This window comes from Podarcis liolepis, assembly GCF_965112155.1.
Source record: "Podarcis liolepis genome assembly, chromosome: 7".
Taxonomy (NCBI): Eukaryota; Metazoa; Chordata; class Lepidosauria; order Squamata; family Lacertidae; genus Podarcis; species Podarcis liolepis.
The window spans coordinates 57507499-57524769 of record NC_139561.1 but is presented as its reverse complement, the minus strand read 5'-3'; the positions used below and the strand labels follow the sequence as shown (position 1 = coordinate 57524769).

Genomic DNA, 17271 nt, shown 5'->3' with positions numbered 1-17271 from the left:
AAGGAGAATGGGGTGAGGACGAGATGGTTGGACAGTGTTCTCGAAGCTACCAGCATGAGTTTGACCGAACTGCTGGAGTCAGTGGAAGACAGGAGTGCCTGGCATGCTCTGGTCATTGGGGTCACGAAGAGTCGGATACAAGTAAACGACTAAACAACAACAAACAATGACTAAGTGTGAAGACACAGGAGTGTGGGGACTTAGCAAAAATAATGGCTGCTTCATTGCCCCCACTCCACCCCTGCTGTTGCACCATGATTTAGTGTTACATCCCAACTCTGGTTCATGGTTCATCTCCCCCAGCCAAACCACAAGCAACAAGCCAAGAAGAAATCTTCCCCACCAGATCATGGCTTGCATGCAGAGAGACAGCAAAGCACCAGCTTGGGTTTGGACACAACGCTAAGCCAAACCATGGCTCAGCTCTAGTTAGCGCAGGAGGAGGAGGGAAAAGCAAGATGGATTAACAAACAGCCCAGCGGGCGGTACAGGGCGTCAGCTTCCTCCTCCTCTGACTCATTGCTGCCATTAACAAATTCAACAGGGAGGAGGCAGAGACCAAACCAGAATTAGTTGGCTCCACCACTTACTAGCTCTGGCGCCACCTACTGTTGTCCTCCCACCCTTTGCCTCACCTTAGCTGCTACTGGGTTTGGCTTGGTGTTATTTCTGTAGGTTGTGATAATTACAAGAAAGGAGATTCTGAATCAACATTAGGAAAACCTTTCTGACTGTAAGAGCCATTTGACAATGAAACTGACTCCCTCAGAAGGGGGCAGATACTCCTTCATTGGAGGTTTTTAAGCAGAGGTTGGGTGGCCATCTGTCAGGGATTATTGAGCTGTGATTCCTGCACTGCAGGGCGTTGGACTCCATGACCCGTGGGGTCCTTCCAATACTACAATTCTACGATTTCATGATTTCTCTCTGCTTCCTGGAGAGACCTTTACACCAGGCAACTGCCTTTTTCCACTCAAGAGGTAGATGCCCGCTAAGCTGAAATCAAGTGAACCTTAGGTGCACACATATAATCGCACCTTTTAGCAGCCTGGAAGAAATGAACACACTCCTATTCTGTAGTCAAATTCATAGACTTGTAGAGTTGGAAGGGAGCCAAAGGGCCATCTAGTTGAGCCCCCTGCAATCCAACTCAACAGGCATGCTTTACAACTCTTCAACCCAACTGTGGACAATAGTTAATTTATTGAGGGGGAAGGAAAGAACAACCCTTTTATCGTCCTGACGTTTGCTATGACTGCATGGCTAAAGTGCGGAAAAGAGCCCATTAAGGCTGAATCTCTCTACGTCCACCTTTGCCTACCTGTGTTCTCCATCTCTTTGGGGCCATAGGCCCTATCAGCCCCAGCCAGGAGAGTTGGGCTCCAAAACATCTGGATGGTCTACACACACTCCAGAACTACCATAATTTGTGAATCTCCTCTTGTATATTTCAAGGTGATTTAAAATAATGCAAGAAAACAACTAAAATAGGTTTTAAATGAATATTTAAAAAACCCCAACCATTAAAGGTAGGTTTTAAAACAATACAAAGACTGACATCACACACACTGAAGCTGGGACAAAAATGTCTCCAATTGTTCCCATAGAGCACAAATAGCAGGAACTTCTTGTATCTTAGCCAGCAGCCATGCTGTTCCTCAAAAGAGTGGTACAGGACCACCTTAACCACAGGAGGCAGAAGAAACAATTCTTCAATGCTTCCCTTTTGCAAAAACAGACCACACCAAAACATCCTATCCAAGTCCTTTGCTCTCAGGCCATTTTGGAGGGTGATGCCCCCATCACCTTCCTAGACATGGATTGATAGATTGTCTATAGAAAACCCTACATGATCTGCACTGGAGGTGTGTTGTGCTGTGTGTGTGTGGTGTGTTCATGATGATTTTATTATTTATACCCCACCCATCTGGCTGGGTTTCCTGTCTGCCTGCCCACCCCCACCATCCCAATGAACCCCTCCTTTTCTGACACACATATGCCCTGTGAAGCTGGGGAAAGGGAGACAAATTCTACCCATCAGCCTTCCCCAACCTGGTGCCCTCCAGATGCTTTAGATGGCAACTCTGACATTCTATTCATTTAGGAAAATTTCTTAAATTGCTTCATACTAAAAAAACCACCCTCAAAGCAATATACAAACAAAAGTTATATGCAATACATTCCTAACATGGGTGTAGCCAAGAGGGGGCAGGGAGCGGCAGCTGCCCTCCCTAAATCAATAAAAATAACATAGCTAACTAAGGTTCTGCCCACCCCCCACAAAAATCCTGGCTACGCCCATGAATCCTAATCAGACACAATCCCATTAAAATACCGTTGTGCTGGCCAGGATTCAGTTATTCTTCTGAGAAGACAGTTTGCAATTAAAATACGTCTTCCAAAGTGTCGCTGCCTGTCGAATATCCGCCAGAAAGGAGTTCCATAACAAGGAAAAGGTACTTTGCGCATTCTTAGAAACTTCTTGCTTTACACATCTACTACGGCTGCAAATATTGGTCCAAAACATCTGGACACCACCAGTTAGAAAAACCTACTATGCATTTTTAGAGTGTGGGGTGGGTTGCCTCTTATGACACAAGTTTGGGGAAAAGTTTGTCCCTCTTCTGGAGTCATTCCCATTTGGGTACACTGTGGGACAGCCAGCCAGCCAGCTGCAAACTTGGGAGGCAAGTGAATAAACCCTCAGTCACCTTCTATCAGAACCAGAAGTCTCCTGAAAATGTGTAGAAGTTGCCTCTCCTGCCCCGCCTCCCCCAAACCCAACTCTGGTATTCCAAAGCACTGTTTGACCCACCCACAGCCCCCCAAACAATAGAGTCTGTGCTAGTTTTAATGAATCTTCTGTGTGTGGTTTTAGGAGAAGCTGGCAGTGGTTTATTAGTGCGCGCACACACAGTGCCGATGTGCATAGCATTTTACAAAGGAGAGACCCTGTTCCAAGGGGCTTGCAGTAAATAGCTAGAAAACAGAGGCAATGGAATCATAGAACTGCAGAGTAAGAAGAGACCCCAAGGGTCATCTAGTCCAACCCCCTGCAATGCAGGAATCACAGATGTCCTACTCTATTCCTCTGTAAAATAAGAGCTGGCTTAGAGCCACAATCTGGAAATGTTTGCACACAAACAAGAGAACTGCGTGCACAACAGCTCTGAGCGCAGATGTCTTTAAAGTCCCTTGTGAAATCAATGCCTAGCATTAGAAGAAGGGAGCCCAGAAAATGAAATCATTTGGAAAGCCAACTTCCCTAGAATTCAAAAAAGTCTGAGATGACACTAGTATATGCGGAGAGGAAAGCTCTCCTCCATCTCTTGGCTGGGAACTTGGCAGGGATGTTCTTGTTACACAGGAGATAACTCCAGAATTCAGTTCTCCCACCTATAGCCCAAAATTACGCAGGCGAAAAGGTATGCTGTACAGTACATACTTAGGAGCACTCTTTGCTTTCCTTTTTACTCAAAGTATTTTCACAGCAAGACACTGATGTGGAAGCCCGTTACCCCCACTCACCCTCCAATTCTTAGCAGGTAAAATTATCTGCATTGGAGCAAGAACCAGTCCTACCTCCCTGGGGCACCCCGTTTTCAAGCCCTTTGCTGCTTGGTGCAAAGCAGAAGAGGGCAAAGCCAAGCAGCAAGCGGGTGCAATTGACGCTGCTCTGCCCGACTTCATTCTGCATCTCGCTATCATCCCTCCACGCTGCTCACGATTCTTCTGCCCTGGAGTCAACCCACAAACCTTCAGTTTCTCTTCTGCCTGGAGAGAGGGCTTCATCCGGGAGTCTTTTCCAGCCCTCCTTGGAATCCCAGAATCATAGGACATGGAAGGGACACCCCCCCCCAAGGGTCATTACTCCAACCACCAGCAATGCATCACAGCCAAGGAATCCAGCCTCTGCTTAAAAACCACCTGCTGAGGACCTTCTGCATCCCAAGCAGCTGCTCTGCCGCTGAGCTAGCGCCAGTTCCCCAACCCCTTATGCTGCAGGGGGGACAAACAGTCAAGCGATCTGCCTTAAGGGAAGGTCCCACCCCGTCCTCATAATAGTGCGGGGGGTAGCTCAACTGGACTTCTGGAAACTCTCTTTCGACGATAAGGGTTGTTATCAGATGACTTCCCTCCTTTCAGAAGTGGGGAGCCAGTTCTGCCGGATTTGGACGCGCCCCCCCCCCCCGCTCCCGCCAACGAGCGTGGGAAAGGGAGCCTAGCCTGACGCGCCTGGCCGCTAAGGAGCCGCTGGGCGAGGACAGCACTCTGCACGCGCTCCGAGACACCCTCTTCACGGAAGACGCCTCTCTCGGCCGCAGGACCGGAGAGGAGGGATGGGAAAAGGAAGGAGCTTGGGGCGGGGGTCGACTCACGATTTCCACGATCATCAGGACCCCGAAGAGGGAGCGGAGGAATTCGAGGTCCACCGAGGAGGAGCGCAGCAGCCCGCCGCCCTGAGCCCCGGCGGGGGTGCTGGTCCGGGTGCTGACTTTGGCCGGGAACTCGGGCATCCTGAGGCTGCGGTCGGCGCCCCCCGGAGGGGGATCGGGCCACGAGGGGGGCCGGCGGAGCGGGGAGCCGGGAGCCGGGCTGCTGCTGCTGGGGCTGCCTCGGAACGCTGGTCCCGGTGCCTCGAAGGCGCGTCCGCCGAGCAGAAGCAGCAGGAGGAGGAGGCAGGCAGGGCAGGGCAGGGCCGCCGCCGTCGAGAGCCCAAGCCCCCGGAGGGCGAGCCCAGCCGCCGCCAGGCAGCCGGCTTAACCCTTTCCCGCCCTCGGGTTGCCACCTTCCTGGAACAAGCCCTGCGCCGCAGCTTTCTCAGTAGGAGACTCTTTCCTTGGCATCAGGACGTCGGTCTTATCATAGACTCGTAGAATCATTGAATTGCACAGCTGGAAGGAAGGGACCCCCAAAGGTCATCCAGTCCAACCCCCTGCAGCGCAGGAAGCACAGCTAAAGAATCCCAGGGAGACAGGAGTGCCAACTTGGCTCAGCGACCGTGGGTCCCAGGGGGGTGTGGGTCCCATGCAGTGTGCATGGCCATGGCACCAAAATTTGTGGGTGCCCGGCCCCTTCATGCAGAATTTTGTGGGCCCCAAGAAGTTGGCCCCCATGCTGGCAGATGGCCTTCCAACCACCTCCGTTTAAAAATTTCCAATGAATCGCAGAATTATTGTCTAATTGTAGAGTTGGGAGGCCCAACTCAACACAGGAGTCGCCTTTTCTTTCTCTCACACCTGCCGAGGACCTTTGCTATGTGCCACTCCTCAAAAGTCTCCCTTCTCCTCCTGACATAGCAAAGTGGGGGGGGGGGGAGGAAGCTGAGTCCCCAGAGATCCTTACTCAGGAGAAAACAGCTTTAACTGCGTGGGCCTTACTCCTGGACGACAAATTATGTTAATTATTGACATAGCAAGCTGCACTGTACTGTATCCAACTGATGGTCCATCTAGGTCAGTATTGTCAACACTGACTGGCAGCAGCTGTCCAGGGCTTCAGGCAAGGGACATTTCCAGCCTTACCTGGAGATGTTGCCCAGGATCGAACCTGGGACCTTCTGCATGCAAGGCAGATGTTCTAGCCACTGAGCTACCCAACCTCCCGAGGATGCCTGCTCTTTCATTCCTTTTGATAATGAATTTCACCTTAGTAGAATATTCATGTATTTGTGTTGGTTTTCAATCCAGCCTACTCTGCCTGCAGAAAGGGCATGAAAGGAGCATAGAAATGCACATGCCTCACCTTTGACCTTTTCCCTGCTTCTGAAGAACCACCTGCCACATGAGCAAGGAAGGATGGAACCCTAAGCACACTTTCTGCAGAACATGTCCTGCTGAACTCAGATTTACTGAAGAAACATCTAGAGTTGGGCGTAGCTACGGTAAACTTTTCCAGCCTGGGGGCTGCATCCCACTGCTCAAGCCCTCCAGTCAAGTTCCTTTGTAAGGCAATGATCTCAGCTGGCCACTTCAGTGTCCTCATCAACATCCCCAAAGAATAAGCCAGGCTGCAAGAGCTACAACCAAGTACTGGTGCTTTCCAGGCTAATGTATGGGCCTTCCCACCCCCACCCCTAGCTGTTGGGTAAGAGAACAATAGCCAGAGGTTGTGTATGAGCTGAGCTGGAAGCAGGCTGGCAGCTGGAGACAGAGACATGCTTGCTCTGTGCTGCATCCAAAGATGAGACTAATGGAGATGCAAGATCTGTTGGGGCGTTCATGCTGTCAGCCCCGCTATCTTGTGCTCAGGTTGTGTAAAGTAAAGGTAAAGGGACCCCTGACCATTAGGTCCAGTCATGACCGACTCTGGGAGCCCGGTGTACAGCTTCTGAGTCATGTGGCCAGCATGACTAAGCCGCTTCTGGCGAACCAGAGCAGCGCACGGAAACGCTGTTTACCTTCCCGCCTATTTATCTACTTGCACTTTGACGTGCTTTCGAACTGCTAGGTTGGCAGGAGCAGGGACTAAGCAACGGGAGCTCACCCAGTCACGGGGATTCAAGCTGCCGACCTTCTGATCTGCAAGTCCTAGGCTCTGTGGTTTAACCCACAGCACCACCCGCGTCCCTATTCAGGTTGTGTATATGTGTAAATAAAACCATACAGCCTAAAGCAGGGATCAGCAAACTTTTTCAGCAGGGGGCTGGTCCACTGTCCCTCAGACCTTGGGGGGGGGCAGACTATATTTTGGGGGAAAAATTGAACAGATTCCTATGCCCCACAAATAACCCAGAGATGCATTTTAAATAAAAGGACGCATTAATCTAAAACAATAACAAAATGATTTGGACTCCTTGAGAGGTTTTGAATAAATATCCACAAATTTATTAGTAGAATATATGACAGATAAGGCAATGATATGTACAATTTTACAACATGCAAAGAATAATATGTGCAAACAAATCAGAGAGGGGAGCTGAGGGAAGTCCTTAGTGGGTGGAAGAGGGAGGGATGGGGGGGGATAAAAAGGGGGGGGGGAAATGTAATTGGTTATATTGATTGATAACTTGTTCTGTTAAAATTGTTTAATAAAAATATACTTTAAAAAAATAAATAAAAGGACACATTCTACTCATGTAAAAACACGCTGATTCCTGGACCGTCCGCAGGCCGGATTTAGAAGGCAATTGGGCCGGATTCAGCCCCCAGGCCTTTGTTTGCCTACCCATGTCCTAAAGATACCATAGCCTCTACCAACCTTTATTCTAAGGAAACCAAACTCTGGCCAGGCAGTGAACCTCTGAATTTTCTCCGCACTTGCAGGTTGGGGTGGTGAGTGTCATAATCTCATTGCTGAGCAACAACATGCAGAGCTCAGTGGAGTGGAAGACCAGCCAACCAGAAGAGTCTCTGAGGTGTACTTACCTGGAGGCAGAGTCAGCATCCAAAGTCAGGGTCAGGCAAACAGCAATCCATGTGGTCAGACAGTCCAGGGGTCAGAGAATCCAATGATCAAGGCTCACGAGGAGCAGGAAGTAACACAGCAGAGCCAGGAACTACAAGCTTGGCTTCCCACATCTGACTACTGCTGGAAGCTCTGCTTAAGAAGCCCGAAGCCAGCTGATTCTCATCAGACCTTCTCCGTGTCCTTGAAGGCTGATCAGCTGCAGGTGGAGTCATTCCACCGTCTCCCCCTTCAGGCTGCTATTCAGCTGGTGAAGCTGACTCCTGGCCCATGGCAGCAAGTAACAATATCTGCCGGAGGGGAGCCACAGGGATTATTTTATTCCATCATGTGAGCTGCTGTGCTTTTTGTGGTTGGACAAGGAAAATTAAGTAACCATACGTATTTCTCTATTTGCATTGGCTGCCCAGGAAATTAAGAGCCAAAGTTATGGATGTCTTTTTTTTCTTTGTTATGGCTTACAAATAAAATTGTTACTACTTCTACTTTGAGACAGGTTCCCATAAATGGTGGGTGGGGTGTCATCCTTATAGCAGAGTCTATCCCTCCCACTCATAAGGAAGCTGGCTTGTGCCAGCCCCCAAATCTCAAAGCAGACCTGGAAAGTACGCTCTGCCCAGGGAACACCGAAACCATTGGAGCTTCATGCTGGAGACAAATAATTTTCAACAGAGCAGAAAATGGCCTGAGAAACACGCCACTCTGTCCGCCATACACAAACATTTCCTTTGTCCCAGGTTGCCTCTGATCAAACGGGTTTGGCAGGTCTCAGAAAACTATGCAACCCCCACTTCTTTAAAAGTACAACAGAGCCTTTTCTGATGATAGACTGAACTAGTCTGATGCCCTCTAGAACAGGCATCCCCAAACTCGGCCCTCCAGATGTTTTGGGACTACAAGACCCATCATCCCTGACCACTGGCCCTGTTAGCTAGGGATGGTGGGAGTTGTAGTCCCAAAACATCTGGAGGGCTGAGTTTGGGGGTGCCTGCTCTAGAGGTTTTGGGGTACCTAGCCAGTCAGCTTAGCACCATGTTGGGGAAGGCTCCTGTTGACCCTTGCCTATATATATATATATATATATATATATATATATATATATATATATATATATGTATGAGTATGAGCCCCCCCTTTTTTAAGCCCATACATATACTGTAGTGCATATATGAGTATGTATATGTGTGTGTGTGTGGGTGTGTGTGTATATGTGTATTGTTTTTATGTATAATTTTACAACTTTTAATTGACACCATCATTCCCTTGTAAATTATTGCTGCCTTTTATGTTTTTTTTTTTCTTCTGGTCTATGACCGTAATAAATTTATTCATTCATTCATTCATATATATATATATATATATATATATATATATATTAAAAAAAAATGTCCGGTAGCACCTTAGAGACCAACTAAGTTTGTTCTTGGTACAGTGGTACCTCGCTTTAAGAACTTAATTCGTTCTGGAGGTCCGTTCTTAACCTGAAACTGTTCTTAACCTGAAGTACCACTTTAGCTAATGGGGCCTCCTGCTGCCGCCGCACAATTTCTGTTCTCATCCTGAGGTAAAGTTCTTAACCCGAGGTACTATTTCTGGGTTAGTGGAGTCTGTAACCTGAAGCGTCTGTAACCCGAGGTACCACTGTATAAGCTTTCGTGTGCATGCACACTTCTTCAGATACCTTCAGATACTTTCCCTTTGTGACAGAGTTAGGGTGTGGTCCGAGCCCCCAGTAAATGCTGTAGTGTGCGGTGTAATGGTTAGAGTGTCTGACTATGGTCTGGTAGAGACCAGGGTTCAAATCTCCCCACTTGGCCATGAAGCTCACTGGGTGACCTTGCAGGGCAGTCGCTCCCTCTCTGCCTAACCTACCTCACAGGGTTGTTGTGGAGATTAAATGAGGAGGGGGAGAAGAACCATTTATGTCACCTTGAGCTCCTTGGGCTATAAATGCAATACAGTACATAAATAATAAATAAAACTGGGGGTGCAGATAATACCCAGCTTGGCCATTCCTGGAATGCTGGATTTGAACCAGGCTCACAATGGTTTCAAATCCTCCCTGGGGGGCAGAGGAGATCTGTGACTAGATGATTTTATTGTTATTGTTATTATAATTTGAAAGTACAGAGGGTGCTCCGCATTTGATCAAGGATGGAGAAGAGGGTGTTCAATGTTTTCCCCTCTTTATTATTTTATTAATTCATTAAAATACCACTCCAGCCATACATTAATTAATTAATTAATTAAAATACTTACAACCTTAGCCATATATTAAACTGATATCGGGCAGGATATGAGAATACATTTGAAATTAATAAAACAAACAAATGAAAAGCAGATAAAATACCGTAGTTACTATAAGTGCCAGTACAGTGCAGTGGTTAGCCTAGGACCGGAGAGACCAGGGTTCAAATCCTGACTCAGCTATGGAGCTCACTGGGTGACCTTTGTCTGTCACTGCCTCTCAGTCTTATAGGGTTGTTATGAGGATATTAAACATTATTTTATTTCAACAACTACAATAACATTAATAATAACATGTGTCACCATTTTCATAAGTCCCAAGGCAATTTACAAACCGACAATAAAAGCAACTAAAAATTGTGGGATGAGGATATACATGTAAATGCAATAGAAGAAGAAGAAGAAGAAGAAGAAGAAGAAGAAGAAGAAGAAGAAGAGGAGGAGGAGGAGGAGGAGGAGGAGGAGGAGGAGGAGGAGGAGGAGGAGGAGGAGGTATCTAAACGAAATTACCGACTTTGTATAGGCAGGGCAGTGACATCTTCCAGCTACCAGCTAATTGATGATGGATATTTGTCTGAATCTGCCAATTCTGCTGGGTTAGTTTAGCAGGTAGAGTATGAGACTCTTAATCTCAGTGTTCTAGGTTCGAGTCCTACGTTGGGCAGAAGTCTCCTGCAATGCAGAGGGTTGAACTAAATGACCCTCGTTGTTCCTTCCAACTCTACAATTCTGTGCATCTATGATCAGATCCCATCCGCAGCCTTGCTGCGTTTCCTTTTCCAGTGCCTCTGCTAGCATTACTCAGTGCTTTCCACTAGGGGGCAGACTTCTGCTTCCACCCGCTGTTTGCTGCAGAGCTCACAACAACCCTGTGAAGTCGAAATTATTATTGGTGTTTAAAGTATTGAACAAGTTCGGATCTGCCTTCCTGATGGAGGGTCTCTCCCTATACCAGATAGCTCGGGCTCTGGGATTGACGCGGGCGGGCACTACAGTACTTTCAATTCCACACCCTTTTAAAACATGGAGAGTGATGGAGGCTTTAAAAGATGCGCGCTAAGAGGAATCAGAGATTCAGGAATTCTGCATCAAGAGTTCTTTGCAAAATAAGATTGCACCCCTACATATTTCTTCGCAAAATAACATTGCACTCCTACAACTATCTGCACAAAAGTCGGAAGTGGTCAAAGACAAATAGCTCCCTTCCTATGTTCCAGGAATTTTAAAGTCTCTGTGTTAGAATTCAGATCGAGGGGACGTTTACACAGGGCAGTGGTAATTCAGAGTCAAAGAGCACCTCCTCTTTAGAGAACAGTTAAACATGGCTCCACGCTGCTGAATCTCCATTGTGATTTACTTAAGGCAGACTTTGTTTGCAGGGGCAATGAGGTTAAATAATGTAAGTAACAGCATTAAAATGATTTTTCAAAAGGAAAAAAGAAAATATTGGAGCTCTTTGTCAGAAGTGGGATTCGAACCCACGCCTCCAGGGGAGACTGCGACCTGAACGCAGCGCCTTAGACCGCTCGGCCATCCTGACAAGCTGACTGAAACACGTTCCCTCCCATGGAAGAGATTTCGAAAGAGGATTGGTGCGCGTACTGCTCCGCTGCTCACAGGCTTGCGCAGGCGCAGTTGGACTGCCTTTCATATTGCCTCCCTGTTGCCTTTCGCTCCTGTTTCTCGCTTTCCTTTGTCAAGATCAAAGGCAGGATTTATTCCCGGAGGAAGGGGCCTGGCTGGCTGCGCTCTGAGTCTTAGAGTCCTTGGTTTCCCAGAGGCGGAGGGGGCTAGAGAGGGGATAATGGGTTTCAGAATCGCCGTCCCCCATTTGTAAGCGCGGGAGGAGCGGGCAGGCGCTGGAAAGGGGGGCAGCAGAGAGGATCGCGCCCCTGAAATGCTGCAAGTCGGTTTCTATGCAGCCTCTGATTCCAAGCGGGCTTCCTCAAGTATGCAGTCTCTGTCCCAGCTCTTGGGCATGTTGACTCCTGTTGGGAAGCTGCTTGAAAAACATCCGGTGAAGGAAAGGCCGTCACCTTCCGAGGGAGCCCGGTCCACTGTTGAACTACTGTCAGAAAGTCCTTCCTAATTTCCATAAGACGAACCCCACTGGATCAGCACAGGCCCTATCTCCTCCAGCATCCCACTCAATGGTGCATTTACGTACGTATAAGCTAAACAAGCTATAGCTTAAGGCCCCACTCTTTTGGGGGGGCCACAAAAAATGTAAAGGGGAAAAAAACTGGATGTACATTTCCAAAATATAAGATAAAAAACAAATAAAATAAAGTCTACATACAGCAACAGTGTTTTATGTAGTGTAGGCTCCTATGATGTAAGTAAATACGTATTTTGCTATGTGCAAATGGCTTTAGATACCTATTAGGTCCATAAATTACCATAAATTACCATATAGCATATACTCAACACAAAAAACAGCGACAATTTGTTGTTGACAAAGGACAGCTGGACATATAAAGGGCCCCATTACCTTCAGGAGCTTAGGGCCCCATCAAACCTAAATCCGGCCCTGATCCCGCTTCTTAGAGTCAGTGGGTTGGCTCTGGGAAGCTCCCAAGGAGGGTGTGAAGGCAGCAGCCAACTTTCACCCCTCGTGCTGCCCAGTGTCCAGAAGGGGCTCCATTTCATGGCTAATAGCTGTCAGTAGGTCTGCCTGCCGTTAACCAATATAAAAGAGAACCTTAGTATTGAGTGCCGATGGCTGGACAGGAGCGTTTCTTCCTAGGCCAGCCCTCCAGAGGTTTTGGGCTACAGTTCCCCTCAGCCCCAGCCAGCTGACACAGTGGCCTGAAGACTGATTTGGTGGGTGAGGGGCGAGGTCCTGGCCTTGGCAGCCCACCAGCTGCATCCCAGGCTCATTGCCAAGCTGTGACCACTGACAGAAGAACAAAGGCCCCACTGAGCATCCCTCTCTCCCCTTGGTTCTTTCCATGACTGGACGTACACATAGGCTTAAGAGGAGGGCATCTCGTCTGGTCAAAACAGATTGGGTGAGAGTGCCCACTGGATAATGGCTCTCAGGGTGCCAAGCAGAGTTTCTCTCATCCAGCTGGCATTCAGCTGCCCAAATGCAGAAGGACTGCAGGCAAGCGTTGCCAAATGATGAGGGCGGAAGAGCAAGAGCCATCATGGCTAGTAGCCATCGATAGCCTGCTCCTCCACGAATTTGTCAAATCCTCTTTGAAAGCCATCTTTAAAGCCTGTAGTTTAACTCAGTGCTGTGTGAAGAAGTCTCTCCTGTCTTTCTGATGTCTCTCCTGAACCCGCCAACTTTCAGCTCGTGGCACTCCAGATGTTGCAGGACTCATAACGCCCATCAGCCCCAACTGGCATGCCCAACAGTCAGGGGCAGGAGAAGCTGCAGTCCTGCAACATCAAGAGGGCCACAGGTTGCCCACCCTTTGTCAGGAGTGCGTGCAGGAGCCAGGCCCTGTGACCAGTAGGACTTTGCAGGACTGGGGCCTTCCTAAGTTTGTTCTGAAGAGGCAAGGTGCGGCCGCACAGGTAAAGCCGATTGGTAACTCACAGCACCTGGTGGCAAGAGCCGGGAAGGGATATAAGGTCAGTATTTCCCTTTGGCTCTTTGCCACAGCAACATGTTTCCTGCCTTGCTGCGTTTGGCTCCTTGAGCCCTTGCTTCTTGATCCTCAGACCCTTGACTTCGTGACTCCTTGCTTTCTGACCCTCAGACTCTTGGTTTCCTGACTCCTGGCTTCTGGACTCCCATTCCTGCTCCCACCCTGCCATCTTGCCCCAGTCCTGATGTCCCCAGCTGGGACTTCGATCACCCTTGAACCGGACCGTGACACCCTTGCTGCAGGGGGTAGGTTCTCCTTCACTCTAACACCAGATCTTTGAGGGTAAAAGAGCACTCCTGGGAGCAAGCTCTGTGGAAGTTGTAGAGAGTGGGCCCTAACAGCTTCCTGGCACCAAAAAGACCCAGACCATAGTTTTCCTGTCCCAAGATGCCTGTAGCGACCCTCTCCTGCAGCCATTGCCAGATCATTTAGACTTCAGTTTCTTTGGGCCCCAGCTGGAACAGCTGTTGTGGTCCATGTGTCTGGAGGGCACCTAGTTGATCAAAGCCTGCTCTTCTTGAAGCAGCTGAAAAAACTAACTCTTTGACCTTTGTATTTCCTCCTCCTCAAAAAAGGGGGAAACATCTTTACTTAGAAAGAACATTTAGTGAAATGTTCCATCCTTTCACTTCCTTTTCTTACTTGATCTTTTGACCTTCCTTTATTTACACCTCCCGATTCACTGAAGTGTCCATAGGAACACAATAAGGGCATGGATCAGGCCAAAGGGGGCACAATCTAGTCCAGCATCCTGTTCTCACAGTGGCCAAATGGAGGTGCCATTATGGGGAGCCCATCAATGGGACCCAAGGGCAGCAGCAAGCTTCCCCACTTGTTAGTCCCAGCATGCTGCCTCTGACAGTGGAAGCAGAGCATGGCCATCTCAGCCAGACCATTTTTAAAGCCATTCAAGTTGGTGGCTGTCAATCTTGTGGAAGTGAGTTCCACAGTTCAGCTATGCCCTGCGTTAGGTGCAGTATTTTCTTTTGTCTGCCCTTCTGAATCTTCCAGCATTCAACTTCATTGAGGCCCCCAACCTCTAGTATTATATGAAAGAAAAACATATCCTTATGCAATTTTCCCACACCATGATTGTATATATTTCTATCATGTCACCTCCTTGCCTTTTCTCTAAGCTAAGAAGTCCCAGGTGTTGTAATCTTTTTTTCACAGGGGACTTTATCCAATCCCTTGGTTATTCTGGCTGCCCTTTTTTTGACCCTTTCCCAGCTTCATAGCATCTCACCCAGGCAACCACTTCCTGCATCAGAAGCTGTGATCAGGTGCAGCCAACCCGATAAACTGCTGTTCGGCCTTATTCTGAAAGCACTTGTTTCTCTGCTCCGGTGTGGATTTTGTAGGTTGTGCTTACTTTGGGGGCACGAGGAACAAGCACTATCAGTTTGATGTATCGGGTTGGCTGTCCTAACTGTTACACCCCACAGTGTGTGGGAATGGGATGATATAGCTTAACCACCCACTTTTTTTTTAGTTTAAAAGTTATAAGTGCAAAACATTTCAGGTGCTGCTCTTTGCGTTCTGGGAGAATGTGCAGGAAAGGCCCAAAATGGAATGTGAGCAGGCAAGACACACAGAAATATATTGGTTATGGTCCTGATTGACAGAGACTGGCCCTGTTGGTAGCCAGACTCTGAGGCTGAGACCCTGACAGCTTACAGGCAAATCCTTTGAACACAGCAGCTGACCTTTTCATTTGCCCCCACAAATGAGAGGACGCACCACCTGAAAAAGCATCAAGGTGAGTAAAGCTGATGTGCAAGGAGACGGTAATTATTAATTATCAAATGAAAACATCTCCAATGAATAATTCACATTATTATTATTATTAGCCTTTAATGCCACCTTTTTCTCCAAAGAGTTCAAGGAAGTGTACATGCCCCCTCCCCCCAATTTAATCCCCACAATAAATTCAATTCATTGGCCTTATGCAACAAACCTGCTTGTCCATTCAAACTGGACTTTTTGCAATAAGGAAAGTATGGGGGGAATGCAGAGAACAGTGTGGAGTAACAATTGTTTGATGTGGGGTTGTCCAGTCTCCCTACAAACAAATCAGAATGAATGCTTAATACGTAGTCAGTGTCATCTAGGTTTCCTGCAAAGAAATCTGGATGGATGTTCATTGAACAGGTCTTTTGTCTATCAATGAACCTGCACCTAACACTGAGAATCTTCTCTTCTTTGGTATCACTCATAGCCGAGTAAGATTGTCTTCCATAAACACGCTTTTAACAATGAATCTGTAAGTGACTGTGGAGGCCAATTCTGGATCCACATGTCCTTCCACAGTGGGGGTATTGGTTTTCGGGCAGGAGTTGATCACGGTGTGGATTTGCCAAGCGTGCCTTCCTCTTAGCACGTTTCTCCCTTGCGTCCTAAGTTGGAGCATCTTTAAAGCCCATGACACCTTTGGTAAAGTTCTCCAATTGGAGTGCTCACAGGCAAGTGTTTCCCAATTGTTGGAGTTTAAACTACTGTACATTTTTTTAGATTTGCCTTGAGACAGTCTTTAAACCTCTTTCGTTGGCCACCAGCATTACGCTTTCTATTTTTAAGTTCGGAATAGAGAAGTTGCTTTGGAAGTCGATAATCAGGCATCCACACAACATGACCAGTCCAACGAAGTTGATGTTGAAGAATCACTGCTTTGACACTGGTGATCTTTGCTTCTTCCAGTACACTGGTATTAGTTCGCCTGTCTTCCCAAGTGATGTGTCAATTTTTTTGGAGACATCGACTGATAATATAGGAATGGCCACAGGGGGGCAGTAGTTAAGCTCAGCAGGAACTAGAGTCTGATTTTCTGCTCCTCCTTCACATAAAGCGCCCTGCTCATTACCACCTATGATATTTTATTTTGCCCTTTGAGGAGCTGTAGCAGCAGCAAACCAAGCGTTCGTACTGCCATTTCCCCCCTAGGCTTGGCAGCTTTTGAAGCAGTCCTGCAGCTGTGAGTTTATGTCTTTTGATATGCAATAGCTACTTTGCAATTTTGAAGATTTGATCTGCTCCAATACTGACTGACTTTGTCCCTAAGATCTGCTGCGGGTGGTGGAGGCTCTGCTGGTGGTCCTCACTAGGATTCATATTTTGGGAACACACCACAGGGCTTTCTCTGTGGTGACACCCTGATTTTGGTGCCACTTCCTGCAGTTAGTCTTCCCTCTTTCTTTTTACATTCCACCATCAGTTGAAGATGCTTTAGTTTAACCGGACCTCTGGATTAAAACAACAAAACACCAGTGCTCAACAGGTGTGAGTGATGTCTGTGTTTCAATTATTTCATTATTTCAGAGTTATTTATGGTTATTTGCATGTGTTTTAGTTCAATTATGCATCTTATGATTTCATCTTTTACTGTATCTCACCCTTGTCTCCCTTTAGAGGAAGGGCAGTTCATAAATGCAATCAAATAATAATGAAAAATAAATTAGCAAGTCATCATGCCATGAAAACCTTCAGCTCAGGCCCTGTAGCCCAAAGTTTTCTGGTGAGGGGGCTAGGGAAGAGAAGCGTTTATTGCCACTCGGCCAATGCATGAATGCAGGTATCTTTAGAATGTTTACACTGTGCTGCTCATTTATTTCATTCATTTATATCTTGCCCTTCAGTGTAAGAAACATTTCTGGGGTGGCACGTAAAGTAAAACTAAAATGATCTCCAATAAAAGCAGGAATACTGAAAGAAGTATAAATGACACAGGATGAAACCAGTTCACCTAAGACTCACAAACAATTTCAAGTTAAAAAAACTGGGGATATTAAAAGCCTTTTGCCTGACATTGAAAAGACAATGGGATAAGTGCTAGGGGAGCATCTCTGAGTGGCGGCGGCAGGGGTGGGAGTGGAGACATTCTATAAAGCAGGTGCCACAACCAAAAAAGCCCTGTCCCAGGTGGCTGGGAAACATGGAGAAGAGTCTCTGAAGATGACCTAAGTTTGTGTGGGTAGGTGGGTACACTGAATTGTGTGAAGAGTAAGGAGTCTCAATATGCATT

At 47.4% G+C, this 17271-nt stretch overlaps 1 protein-coding gene across 1 annotated transcript in view; it reads right to left on the bottom strand.

The window, feature by feature from the left end:
* PLLP (plasmolipin) overlaps positions 1-4728 on the bottom strand; it is a 16908-nt gene extending 12180 nt beyond the window's left edge. The window contains exon 1 of the mRNA XM_083511527.1: positions 4380-4728. Within this exon, the coding sequence (XP_083367653.1) occupies positions 4380-4517 (138 nt within the window). The 5' untranslated portion in view covers positions 4518-4728. The remainder of the gene's footprint in view (positions 1-4379) is intronic.
* Positions 4729-17271: the final 12543 nt, after the last annotated feature.